Genomic DNA, 12,432 nt, shown 5'->3' on the forward strand with positions numbered 1-12,432 from the left:
GGACCCAACACAGCCAAAAATAGATAAATAAAACAAATTAAAAAAAAAAGCCATGAACATTGCTCACACCAAGAGGAAGACCCACTCAGAAGTACAAAAGAAATTAAATTCACCGTTGTTTTTTGTTTTTTGGGGGTTTTTGGCCGCACTGCGCAGCATGTGGGATCTTTCATTCCCCAACCAGTGACTGAACACCCTGCAATGCTGCAGTGGAAGCATGGAATCTTAACCACTGGGCAGTCAAGGAAGTCCCTAAATTCACTGTTAATTAAAGGAATGCAATAACAATGAGGTGTCTTTACGAAGTTTTTCCTCTATCTTAATGACTACAGCCAGTGGAGCTGAGGGTGCAGTGAAACCAGATAAAAATATAGTCTTAAATTGACAATAAATAACTAGAGCCATAAAATGGTTACACCCTCATGCTCAGTAAATTCTATTTTGTACATCTATCCTAAAAGAAAACAATCCAGGACCTCCCTGGTGGTGCAGTGGTTAAGAATCCGCCTGCCAATGCAGGGGACACGGGTTCAACCCCTGGTCTGGGAAGATCCCACATGCCGCGGAGCAACTAAGCCCATGCGCCACAACTACTGAGCCCACATGCCTAGAGCCCGTGCTCCACAAGAGAAGCCACTGCAATGAGAAGCCCACACACCACTACAAAGAGTAGCCCTCACTCGCTGCAACTAGAGAAAGCATGTGCGCAGCAATGAAGACCCAACATAGCCAAAAATAAATTTAAAATTTTTTAAATAGAAAAAAATCCATAAATGGTAAAGGCTTCTTGCTCTTGTTCACTATAGTGTTATTAGCAAAATTAGAAACATCCATGTTTTCCCTTATTTCAGGAATAACCGCCTACTCAGTAAAATACAATGTAGACATCAAAATGATAGCTGAAATCATGAAGCAATATCTCATAATTCTAACTTTAACTAGCAGGATCCAAATCTATTAGTATAATTTTCCTCAAAAAATTAAAAATAGAATTATCATATGATTCAGCAATGTCACTTCTGGGTATATACCTGAAATAATTGAAACCAGGGTCTCTAAGAGATATCTGTACACTCATGTTCACAACAGCAATATTCACAATAGTCAGAAGGTGGAATCAACCCAAATGTCCATCGACTGATTAATGGATAAACAAAATGAGGTGTATATATCTATATAAAATGGAATATGATTCAGACTTGAAGGAACTTCTGACACACGGATGAACCTTAAGGACCTTATGCTAAGTGAAATAAGCCAGTCACAAAAATACATATACTGGGGCTTCCCTGGTGGCGCAGTGGTTGGGAGTCCGCCTGCCGATGTAGGGGATGCGGGTTTGTGCCCCGGTCCGGGAGGATCCCGCGTGCCGTGGAGCGGTTGGGCCCGTGGGCCATGGCTGCTGAGTCTGCGCGTCCAGAGCCTGTGCTCTGCAACGGGAGAGGCCACAGCAGTGAGAGGCCCACGTACCACAAAAAAAAAAAAAAAAAAAAAAAAAAAAAAAAAAAAAAAATACATATACTGTATGATACCACTTATGAGAGACACACAGAAACAAAAAGTAGAATGCTGGTTGCCAGGAGCTGGTCAGGAGGAGAAAAGGGGAATTGTAGTTTAATGAGGACAGAGTTCCAGTTTCCAAGATGAAAACGTTCTGGCAGCTGGATACACAGCAATGTAAATGTGCTTAACACTACTGAACACTTCAAGATGGTTTAGATGAAAAAAAAAAAAAGGTTTAGATGGCAAACTTTGTTACCTATATATATATATTTTTTCGGTACACGGACCTCTCACTGTTGTGGCCTCTCCCGATGCGGAGCACAGGCTCCGGACGCGCAGGCTCAGCGGCCATGGCTCACGGGCCCAGCCGCTCCGCAGCATGTGGGATCATCCTGGACCGAGGCACGAACCCGTGTCCCCTGCATCGGCAGGCGGACTCCCAACCACTGAGCCACCAGGGAAGCCCCTGTTATCTATCTTAAACCACAATTTTCATTTTTATTTTCTTGGCCATGCCACCGCAGCTTGTGGGATCTTAGTTCCCTGACCAGGGATCGAACCTGGGCCCTCCGTAGTAAAAGCACAGAGTCCTGACCACTGGACGGCCAGGGAATCCCCAAACCACAATTTAAAACAATAATAGTTCAGTATGATTATATATGTGCAAAACAGAAAAATGAAAAAACCTAGAAAACAATTCTACAAAATAATATTTATATATAAATAATATCTGTGATGTGCTTTTTATAGCACTATTAATGAAAGTTAAGGGGCTCCCCTGGTGGCGCAGTAGTTAAGAATCCTCCTACCAATGCAGGGGACACGGGTTTGAGCCCTGGTCCGGGAAGATCCCACATGCTGCGGAGCAACTAAGCCCGTGCACCACAACTGCTGAGCCTGTGCTCTGGAGCCCTCGAGCCACAACTACTAAAGCCCGCGCCTAGAGCCCGTGCTCCGCAACCAGAGAAGCCACCGCAATGAGAAGCCCGCGCAGCGCAACAAAGAGTAGCCCCTGCTCGCTGCAACTAAAGAAAGTCGCGCACAGCGAGGAAGAACCAAAGCAGCCAAAAATTAATTATTAACAAAAAAATAAAATAAAATTTAAGGGGCTTCCCTGGTGGCGCAGTGGTTGGGAGTCCGCCTGCCGATGCAGGAGACGCGGGTTTGTGCTTAAGGACATATTGCTCTAGCTATTTATAAAATCTTAAAATCTTTCCAGTACAAATGACATGCATATGAGAAATTACTCATTTTTCAGCATATACAAAACAAACATGGGGACAAATTTTGGACTCAGATCTTGCTCTTTACCATGGATAAGAGTTGATCTAACTAAATGGCATGAGAGCAGGTTTCAATCTGGTTTGTTCATTGAATCCCTAGCACAGTCTAGGCCATTGTGAATATTCAATAAACACTTGGGAAATAAATTTAGGAAACTCCATTCACAATCCATACACACACACACAAACACACACACACACTCTCTGCCCAACCTGCATTAATTTCATGAAAACACTTTGCTGCTTACATTCTAAATCTTTTAAATCCAAGATCTTCTAAATCTATTCTTCTGGTCTCCAATTCCCCAACTCATCCTTTTTCCTTCTCTTATTATCTCACTTTGTTTAGTATCTGGCAAAAGAACTGAGTGTTGCAATATATAATTGGTAAATTATCTTAGCTGATGGAATCATGTAGCAGCAGTGAGCAATTACAGTCTATAAAATGCAGATTACTCTGGCTGTGTTAATACTCTATGAAAGAATGAGCCCTCTCCTCTGTACACTGAAGGCACAGTTGCAGCTAGAATGCCATTAGGATGGTTTTATCCTATCAGCTCACAAGTGAAAAAAAGGGAAGTCTCCCCACACACAAGTTTCACAATCTCAAAATGCTTGTATGTGTGACCCAAGCTAGGCTGAGAAGAAACTATACCAAACAGCAAACGGCAAGTTCCTCTTCACAAAGAAAAATCTTCGCAGTGGGCCTGGCTGGTACCACATCCATTCACCTGCAGCCATCTAAAAGATGGAGATTCACACCCTTGGCAAGAGTTAGCGCAAACAGCATTGTCCAACAGATATATAACACAAGCCACTAACTTAAAATTTTCCAATAGCCATGTTAACAAATAAACAGGTAAAAATTAATTTTATTTGACTCAATATATCCTAAGTATTATTTCAACACGTAATCAATATTAAAAAATTATTGTGGTATATTTTATATTCTCTTTCCTTTGTCTTGGAAATCCAGTATGTACTTCAGACTCACAGCCTCTCTCAAATCAGGTGAGCCACGTTTCAAGTGCCAGCAAGCCATATGTGGCTAATAACTACCTTATGTGGGCAGCACAGTTTTAGAATGATGGCCACTTCTATTTTGTGACATTTTTACATTTATTTCACATTTTAATCTTTTTTATGGGCTCTGACATCTCTTTCCTAGTGTGTATCTGGGCCCTCTCTATTAAAAATATGTATATAGCAAGTAAACAAAAACCATTTCACCTAGCCACTGAGAGGCAAACCAGAACTAACTATAGGATGATTATATTTCTGCTGGAACACAATCATCTACACGTTTAGGACAGATGTCAACAGAGAAATGTGGCTTGTTTTACAGGGGTACACATCTCAGCCAACGTTTCCATCTAAATAGATGTAATAGCTTTACCAGACTTTGCACAATAGGGGTAGTTCCTGAAAAACTGTAAACAGTTAAAAGGTCCCTTTTACTAAAGGAGCTAGCTCTTTAAAGAAAAATGAGAGATGCTTTCATTTGTGAATTTGATAAGCTTTTTAAAAATTACTAAATGAGGCTAGGGACTTTATTTTTTCACTGCTCTGTCTCCAGAGCCAGATTTGGGGGTGGGGGGGAGATGCAGATCCTCCTTACATGTCACCTTCTCAGAGAAGTCTTCCTGAATCACCAATCCGAAGTACACACCCCTCCCCTCGGCCTTCTACTCTTCCCATTCATGGCAAAACTAAACTGTTTGCAAAAATAAACCCATCTGTTGCATGAATGATTGAGTGGCTTTCTTAAAATAAGGGAGAAAAATAGAGCTATATCTAAACTAGAAGTAACAGATATACCAATATCATCCTTTTTTAAATGGCTAAGATACTGTGGAGGCTTATGGTCTAGTTGGGAGAGGGGGAAACTGTGTATGTACATTTGTGTATAAAGGAAAACTCACAGTACCAAGTACTGGGACTTCCATCCAAAATGATGAGTAGGCTTCCATTCATCCAATCGCCTACTAACTGCCGGGTATTTATTTTAGACCCTGGGTAAACGTGCTAGTCTCTGTCCTAAACAAAATATAATAACAAATTATCATTTTTGCTATGAAGGGAAAAAGCAGAGGACCTTTAAGAGGGAAGGGTGCCTACTTCGGATTGGTGGTTCAGGAAGACTTCTCTGGGAAGGTGACATGTAAGCTGACAAAGGAAGAGGAACTAAGGGAAGCAATTCCAGGCCCAGGTTCCTCTCCCGTTGTGGAGCACAGGCTCCGGACGTGCAGGCTCAGCGGCCATGGCTCACGGGCCCAGCCGCTCCGCGGCATGTGGGATCTTCCCGGACCGGGGCACGAACCCGTATCCCCTGCCTCGGCGGACTCTCAACCACTACGCCACCAGGGAAGCCCACAGGCTGTTATTTAAAAGTTGCTGCATCAGAGAGCGAACAATAAGCTGAGCCTTGTTATATAACATTTATGATATAGGCAATACTTGCTGAGCCAGAATAAAACCTCCCACAAGGCAACATATATATCAGCTCTTCAATGAGACAAGGACGCAAACGGGCCAAGTTAGCCAGGATGTACCTTTGCAAGCATATATCTTATAATATCCAATGTTGTCTTTCACCATGCCTTCCAAAGAGGGGTCTGGCTAGCTAATGACCCTGGGACAAATCAGAAGTGAAAAACAAGCCTCGAACTGGGGCCTTTATCAAAAGGCAGATATTTATGTGGGATGCTGGGAGTAAGCAAGAACTGATGCTCCGGGCTAGAAGCTGGTGATCAGGCCACACTAGAAAGCATTCGGTCAGCCTAATTTTTTTGTCCCAGAAAATGAATGTTTACAGTATGACATGCACTGACTGCTAAAGGAAGTCTAAAAAGAATAACCACATTATTGGATATTTTTAGCTTTTCTTTTCGTAAATGTTTTGTGTCACTGCTTTCCAAATAATTCCAAATCTTGCAAGTCAGACAGAAGAAGAAATGAGGTAGACAGTGTATTGTTCATGTATGCAGGTATATATGATTGGTGACTAATTTCCTTTTGAAATTCAGTTAAAGGAATGTGTCTCTGTGAGTCCTGCTCACACAAACACAAAATTCCAATGGATTAATACTGTGCAAGGACAGAATATATTGGACACAGCAACAAAATGTGCACATGACTGTGCACCCGGCAAAACTGACTGCTGGGACTGTTTATATTCAGTAATATAGGGATTCAATGTTAGCATAAAAAGTTTAACCAAAATACCTTTAATGTTATAAACCACTGTTCTTTGCATCCCTACCCCCCGCGGCCTATCACCAAAACTTCTAATGGAAACACTGAATAAAACAGTGCAACTCATTACTGTTGATTCTAGCAATAAGACACAGAACCAGAGAACCACAAAAATATTTAAATTATGATTAAGGAAAAAGCCCGGGGCAAACAGAGACCTATTATGTGGAGTCTCACAGGCTTGCCTTATTAAACCATTCTTCAGTTTAACTTTTTTAAAAGCATGGATGGTTCAGAAGACAATTTCAAGTTCTTCAAGACTTCTTGACTATTCTACTTCTAAAGCAAACAGTGTCATGTCTTATTCCTATTATCTACACAAGGATCAAGCCTTAGCTTACAGAAAAAGCAGAATAAGACATGCTGACAGATTATATTAATAATTTTAGTCTGTTTCTTATTTATTTATTTATTTACGGCTGCATTGGGTCTTCGTTGCTGGGGGCAGACTTTCTCTAGTTGCAGTGAGCGGGGGCTACTCTCTCATTGCTGTGTACGGGCTTCTCATTGCGGTGGCTTCTCTAGCTGCAGAGCACGGGCTCTAGATGCGCAGGCTTCAGTAGTTGTGGCACGCAGGCTCAGTAGTTGTGGTTCGCAAGCCCTAGAGCGTAGGCTCAGTAGTTGTGGCGCGCGGGCTTAGCTGCTCCGCGGCGTGTGGGATCTTCCCGGACCAGGGCTCGAACCTATGTCCCCTGCACTAAATGCTCTAGTGGCAGATTCTTAACCACTGTGCCACCAGGGGAAGTCCAACAATTCTAGTCCATTTCTACTCTTGGAAGCCTGAATGTGTAGAAAAGGAAAATTATGGTAACAGACTGTTGACATTCTTGGTTCTGCACGAAACAAAATGGTGAATTCAAAAGTATGAATTATGAACACTGTAATGAAGATATATGAATGACACCTATCGGGTGTCAAAGTTTTAAGAAACTCCTAAATTACAGATGTCCATTTTGCAAAAGGAAAATGGAATATTAAAATTATTTTTGGAGGGCTTCCCTGGTGGCGCAGTGGTTGAGAGTCCACCTGCCGATGCAGGGGACACGGGTTTGTGCCCCGGTCTGGGAAGATCCCACATGCCGCGGAGCAGCTGGGCCCGTGAGCCATGGCTGCTGAGCCTGTGCTCCGCAACGGGAGAGGCCACAACAGTGAGATGCCCGCGTATCGCAAAAAACAAACAAAAAAAATTGGGGGGGGGACTTCCCTGGCAGTCCAGTGGTTAAGACTCAGCACTTCCACTGCAGGGGGTGCAGGTTCCATCCCTGGTCGGGGAACCAAGATCTGACATGCTACATGGTGCGGCCAAAAAATAAAAAAAAATTAAAAAAAATTATTTTTATAGCCGACAAGCAGCAAAAAGGAGACCAGAATTTGAGTCAGGAAGACGAGTTCTGCCTTTCCCCCACCTAAATGGAGGTCTTTGGTGAACCACTTAACAAGGCCTAACCTTTCATTAGGTTAGTGTTCAGCGGATTCTTGGAAGAATCATGAGACAGGGTACATTGAAAAGCCATAAAGAGCCAACAATTATCAAACCAGGAAAGAATTCATTCATTTCAACTAATATTCACTGATGGAGGCCCTGGGGATACAGTAGTAAGCATGACATTCAAACTACCACCAAAAGGCCACACATGTTCATTCCCTCTACATCTTTGAGACCGGTTTTTAAGCTTTTTCCTTTCCTTTTCTTTCTTAAAGAGGGCACCAAAATAAGAAAGAAAATAACATTTTTGTTATTCTTGGAGAAAGAAAGAAGTTGGGCTATGTTCCTTTGCCTGGCAAGAGAAGAAAGAAACTTCTCAACCTCCTTCCCCCTTTCTCCCCATCCTGCTTTTACCACAAACATCTTGCTTTCCCTGGGTATTTTCAAGAGTTCTAGAAACCACATTTTCCTGGCCTTTCCATCAGGTGGTATAGCACCAAAAAAACTCACTATTATCAATAATAGATCCTTCTGACAACACTTCTCTTTCCATCTCTCTGAAGAAAAGATAAATTTCACTTCTACACCATATGTCAGAAGTGCCTACCTAATTCTTACAATCACCAGCATAAAAAATGAAAAAAGCCTTATCTAACCTCAGGTGAACGATATGTTCTGTATTAAGAGTGCCTTGCTTTAGGGCTTCCCTTCTCTGGTGGCGCAGTGGTTGAGAGTCCGTTTGCCGATTCGGGGGACACGGGTTCGTGCCCCGGTCTGGGAAGATCCCACATGCCACGGAGCGGCTAGGCCCGTGAGCCATGGCCACTGAGCCTGCGCGTCCGGAGCCTGTGGTCCGCAATGGGAGAGGCCACAACAGTGAGAGGCCCGCGTACCAAGAAAAAAAAAAAAGAGTACCTTGCTTTAAATTTAACTCACAAATCTTATCAGGAATTTAACACACTCACTCTTTAAATAAACCCAAATGTCCACAAAAATTCAATTAGAACACCTTCTCCAACTGGCAAATAAGTCCTCTAACTCAGCACCCTGTATGTGTTATGTTAGAAGGGGAAATACACAGGTATTAAAGTTTCAGAATATACTTTGAAGCTCTTTAAGCAAAGGTCTAGGTCTTACTGTCCTGATTTTCAGCACAATCTTCAAAATACACATTGATGTCAGACCAATTCTAAATACTAAATAAGTAACATTAAATGAGTATAATATATATATACTAGATGAATATTACGTAAGTTAATGAGTATAACATAGAAACACTGTGTGTGTATAAACCCAGGAAAAAATATTTTTACTTTTTTTTTTAATATAAACTTTTTATTTATTTTTGGCTGTGTTGGTTCTTCGTTGCTGTACGGGCTTTTTCTGGTTGTGGCAAGTGGGGGCTACTCTTCGTTGTGGTGTGCGGGCTTCTCATTGCGGTGGCTTCTCTTGTTGCGGAGCACGGGCTCTAGGCGCGCAGGCTTCAGTAGTTGTGGCACATGGGCTCAGTAGTTGTGGCTCGCGGGCTCTAGAGCGCAGGCTCAGTAGTTGTGGCACGCGGGCTTAGTTGCTCCGTGGCATGTGTGATCTTCCCGGACCAGGGCTCGAACCCATGTCCCCCCTGCATTGGCAGGTGGATTCTTAACCACTGCGTCACCAGAGAAGCCCTATTTTTACTTTTAAAGCACTAAAGCATTTTCATACAAGTTCAACATGGATACATCGGCCCTTGTCAAGGAGCATCTCACACCTGGAGAATTCAAGACCAGCTAGTTTTTTGGAGATACTAGTCACCTCCGGAATAGACTTCAAACTACCACAACCATCTCTGACAATCTCTATTCCAAGTGTCAAATGATGACAGCAAGAAAGTAGAGAAAGGAAAGAAAGGGGAGGTCAAGAAAGAAAGAGAAAAGCAAAGCGAAAAAAGCACAAGGAAATGCAATCCTTCTACGAATGACTGGAGGGCGGGTATTTCTGACTTCGAAACCTCACAGCAAACTCCTGTCCTTAAAATACACTCCACTAAAAATAAGATTTCACTTGCTATGGACTGAATGATTTTGCCCCACCCCTGCCCAGTTCATATGATGAAGCCCTAATGTGACAAGATTTGGGATGCGGGGCCTTTGGGAGGTAACCAGGTCTTGAGGGTGCCCCCCACACAATGGGATGTGTCCTCTTAAGCGGGAAAGAGGCAGCCCTTTCTCCGGGTGAGGACACTGCCAGAAGTCGGCTGTCTGCAAGCCAGGAAGGGGCCCTCATCACAACCCGACATGCTGGCACCCAGATCTCAGACTTCTAGCCTCTAGAACTGTCAGAAACACATACTTGTTGAAGTCACCTAGCTTGTGGCATTCGTTACAGCAGCCTTAGGTTAAAGTGACTAGTAAATAGTATGGCCTTAAGCCTTAGAAACAATAAAGAACGGAGACCTCCTGAACCAGAACTTCACTTGGGGTTACCTGCTATTGAACAAGGGAACCCGACTTCACTCTAGCCCTTCCCTCTCCCCTCTCCCCCCTTCTTCTGGTTGGGAAGTTAAGAGGTTCAAAAAACTTCCGAATCGTAACAAGAAATTTGACCTCATAAAGTGGTTAAATAAACTTAAAAAGTCTGGCAAGGAAACCCTGACACATTACTCCGTCCTCACCCGTCCCTGAACGATTTTCCTTGCTTCTAGTCTCCAGAACTAAGTCTGATGGCGATGTCTGGAGCGCGCCTACTGTTTTTTAAGAGCAACCAATTTGTTCCGGTCCAGCCTTCTCTCATCTGATACGAGCACGTCTGGGTTGGCAGGGCTTCCTTGGTGTGGCTCCCAGGGCCAGGAGGCCGCGGGGTTCAAGCGCCCGACTTCGAAGTCTGTCCAAGTGTCCTGTTTCGGGGTAACCTCCCCTGACACTGTCACGGTCGGCGAAACCGGCCCAAGTACTCTTCCCATCTTCTCCGAAGTCATGCTTCCCACTGCACGCTTCCTCCAAAAAAGGAAGAAACCGGCCGAAGGCTCAGCTCTCGCCGGCCGATCCTACCTAGCACCGGAACTTGTTTGCAAAACATTCGAGGCACCTATACAATTGACTTTACTGGAAACGCACAACCTTGACTCCCGCTACCAAGATTTAATGAACGCCTGCTCTGGTCAGGCCAGGCGTTCCTCTCAGCGCTCCCCCACCGATCCCGCCACGAGAGGCGCCTGGACCGGGAAGGTAGGGGAGGCCAGGTCCCCACGTCCACTCCTGGCTGTTACACGGCCCCCAGGCCACTCCAGGGGCCACAGGCCAGGGAACGGACTAATAGTGGGGGCCGGCGTGAGGCCCGCGAGGGGGCGAAGGGCGTCCCCAGGCGCAGGGGAAAAGCGGGGAGTGGCCGGCGGACGCCTCCTGGCTCTCAGAAGTGCCCCCCAGCCGCCGGAGGCAGAGCAACAGAGGCCATCTGCCGCGGCAGGCGGGAGCGGGCCCTCCGCCTCCCCGCCCTCCCTCCGGCTTCCCTCCCCAGGGCGCCCCGCGCACGCCCGCACGCACAAACTCAAGGCACTACCCCGGCATCCGGAAAGACAGAAACCCCTTCTCGGAGGCCGCCTCCTCCTCCTCCTCCTTCCTCGCGAGCATCCCCCGCGCGCCCCGCGGAGACCCGTGGACTTGAAGGTCCCGCCGCGCCGGGACTCCGCGGGAGCGACCGAGCGCCGGCTACAGCGCCTACCGGGAACGCCACTCACTTGCTGGCCGGCGCGGGGCTTGCCCTGGGGCGCTCTCCTGAAGAAGGAGGTCCTGGCGGTGAAGAAGAAGTCCTCGGCGTCCTCCTCCAGGCTGCTGTAGCCGCTGCTCATGCTGCTGGTCCCGTCGCGCGCGGGCCGCCTCCCCGGGGAGCTGGCGGCCAGGCAGGGGGTGCCGCGCCCGCCCGCCCCGCGAGGTTCCCGGCGCGCGGCCCCGAGCCGCCGGCGGGCCGTCCTGCTGCAGCTGCGGCCGCCGCTCAATTCGGCCGTCCGCGCCCCTCCTGCCGCCTCCCGGCTTCCCGGCCCGATTCTGGGCGCGGCTGGGGCCCTGAAGCTCCCTGCGACCCCGCCCCTGGGGCCCCGCCCCGAAAGGCCCGGGACGCTCCCCACGCGGCTTGGGCACTCCCCGCGCGCCCGCAGGTGGGGGCGGCGCAGCCGGCCTGTTCCAGGCGTGCTGCTCTTTCCTAGCAGTATTTGGGGAACCCCGGGAGCCCCGCCACGATAGCTGCGTCTGTGCTCCCGGTCGCTTCCCCAGCCTCCCGGATCCTGCCAGTTCCTCTGAGATCAGTCCACCCGCCCCACGCCCGGCTAGCTCGGGTTTGGGGGAGGGCCCAAGCAGAGCAGGGAAATTTCTCCGCTCTCCCCGCACTGCTCGCCCCTTTTCGGGGTCCAGCTGGTGGCAGTGGAGATTGCCCGGCCGAGGGACCCCCCCCCCCCGTCCCAAGACCCTCAGGCGTCCCGCAGCCGTTTCGCCCGTCCTGAACTCCGGCAACTCGGCCCTCCAGGAGGGTTAAAAGTTAGCTGAGACGAATGGGGAGGTAACGACTGGGTTGAGTTTATTCAAATGAAAACATCCTTTCCGGAAATTCAGTTGAGCTTCGGTCTTTGCCTCTCGCCCTTCTTTCTAGTGAGAGTTCATTTTCAGATAAGGACCGCCAAGGTCATTATGATCTTTGAGGCTACTTGGTGCGAAGGGGGGTGAACTAGTTCTGCAGTTCGAGTACTTATTAATTAAACGTGCTTTTTAAATGTCCCCTTCCACAATCCGCTTTAAACCTACAAGGCATGATTTCAGCGTTGGGGTGAAGGGTTCAGGGAACTCTATTCACCCTCCTCAAAAAAAAAAAAAAAAAAAATCCCTATTTTCTGAATCCTTTCTGTCAGCTAATCCTCTTTTAAAATGCAAATTTTACCTCCAAGCCACCTGTGGATGTTAGTCATTTACACCTTGGTGTTATTGAATTGATTTAAAT

At 46.6% G+C, this 12,432-nt stretch overlaps 1 protein-coding gene across 1 annotated transcript in view; it reads right to left on the minus strand.

Moving 5' to 3' along the window:
* The window catches only part of RASSF3 (Ras association domain family member 3), a 75,948-nt gene extending 64,250 nt beyond the window's left edge, over nucleotides 1–11,698 (minus strand). The window contains exon 1 of the mRNA XM_081249009.1: nucleotides 11,183–11,698. Within this exon, the coding sequence (XP_081105135.1) occupies nucleotides 11,183–11,293 (111 nt within the window). The 5' untranslated portion in view covers nucleotides 11,294–11,698. The remainder of the gene's footprint in view (nucleotides 1–11,182) is intronic.
* Between the last annotated feature and the right edge of the window lie 734 nt (nucleotides 11,699–12,432).

This window comes from Mesoplodon bidens, assembly GCF_964165515.1.
Source record: "Mesoplodon bidens genome assembly, chromosome: 11".
Taxonomy (NCBI): domain Eukaryota; kingdom Metazoa; phylum Chordata; class Mammalia; order Artiodactyla; family Ziphiidae; genus Mesoplodon; species Mesoplodon bidens.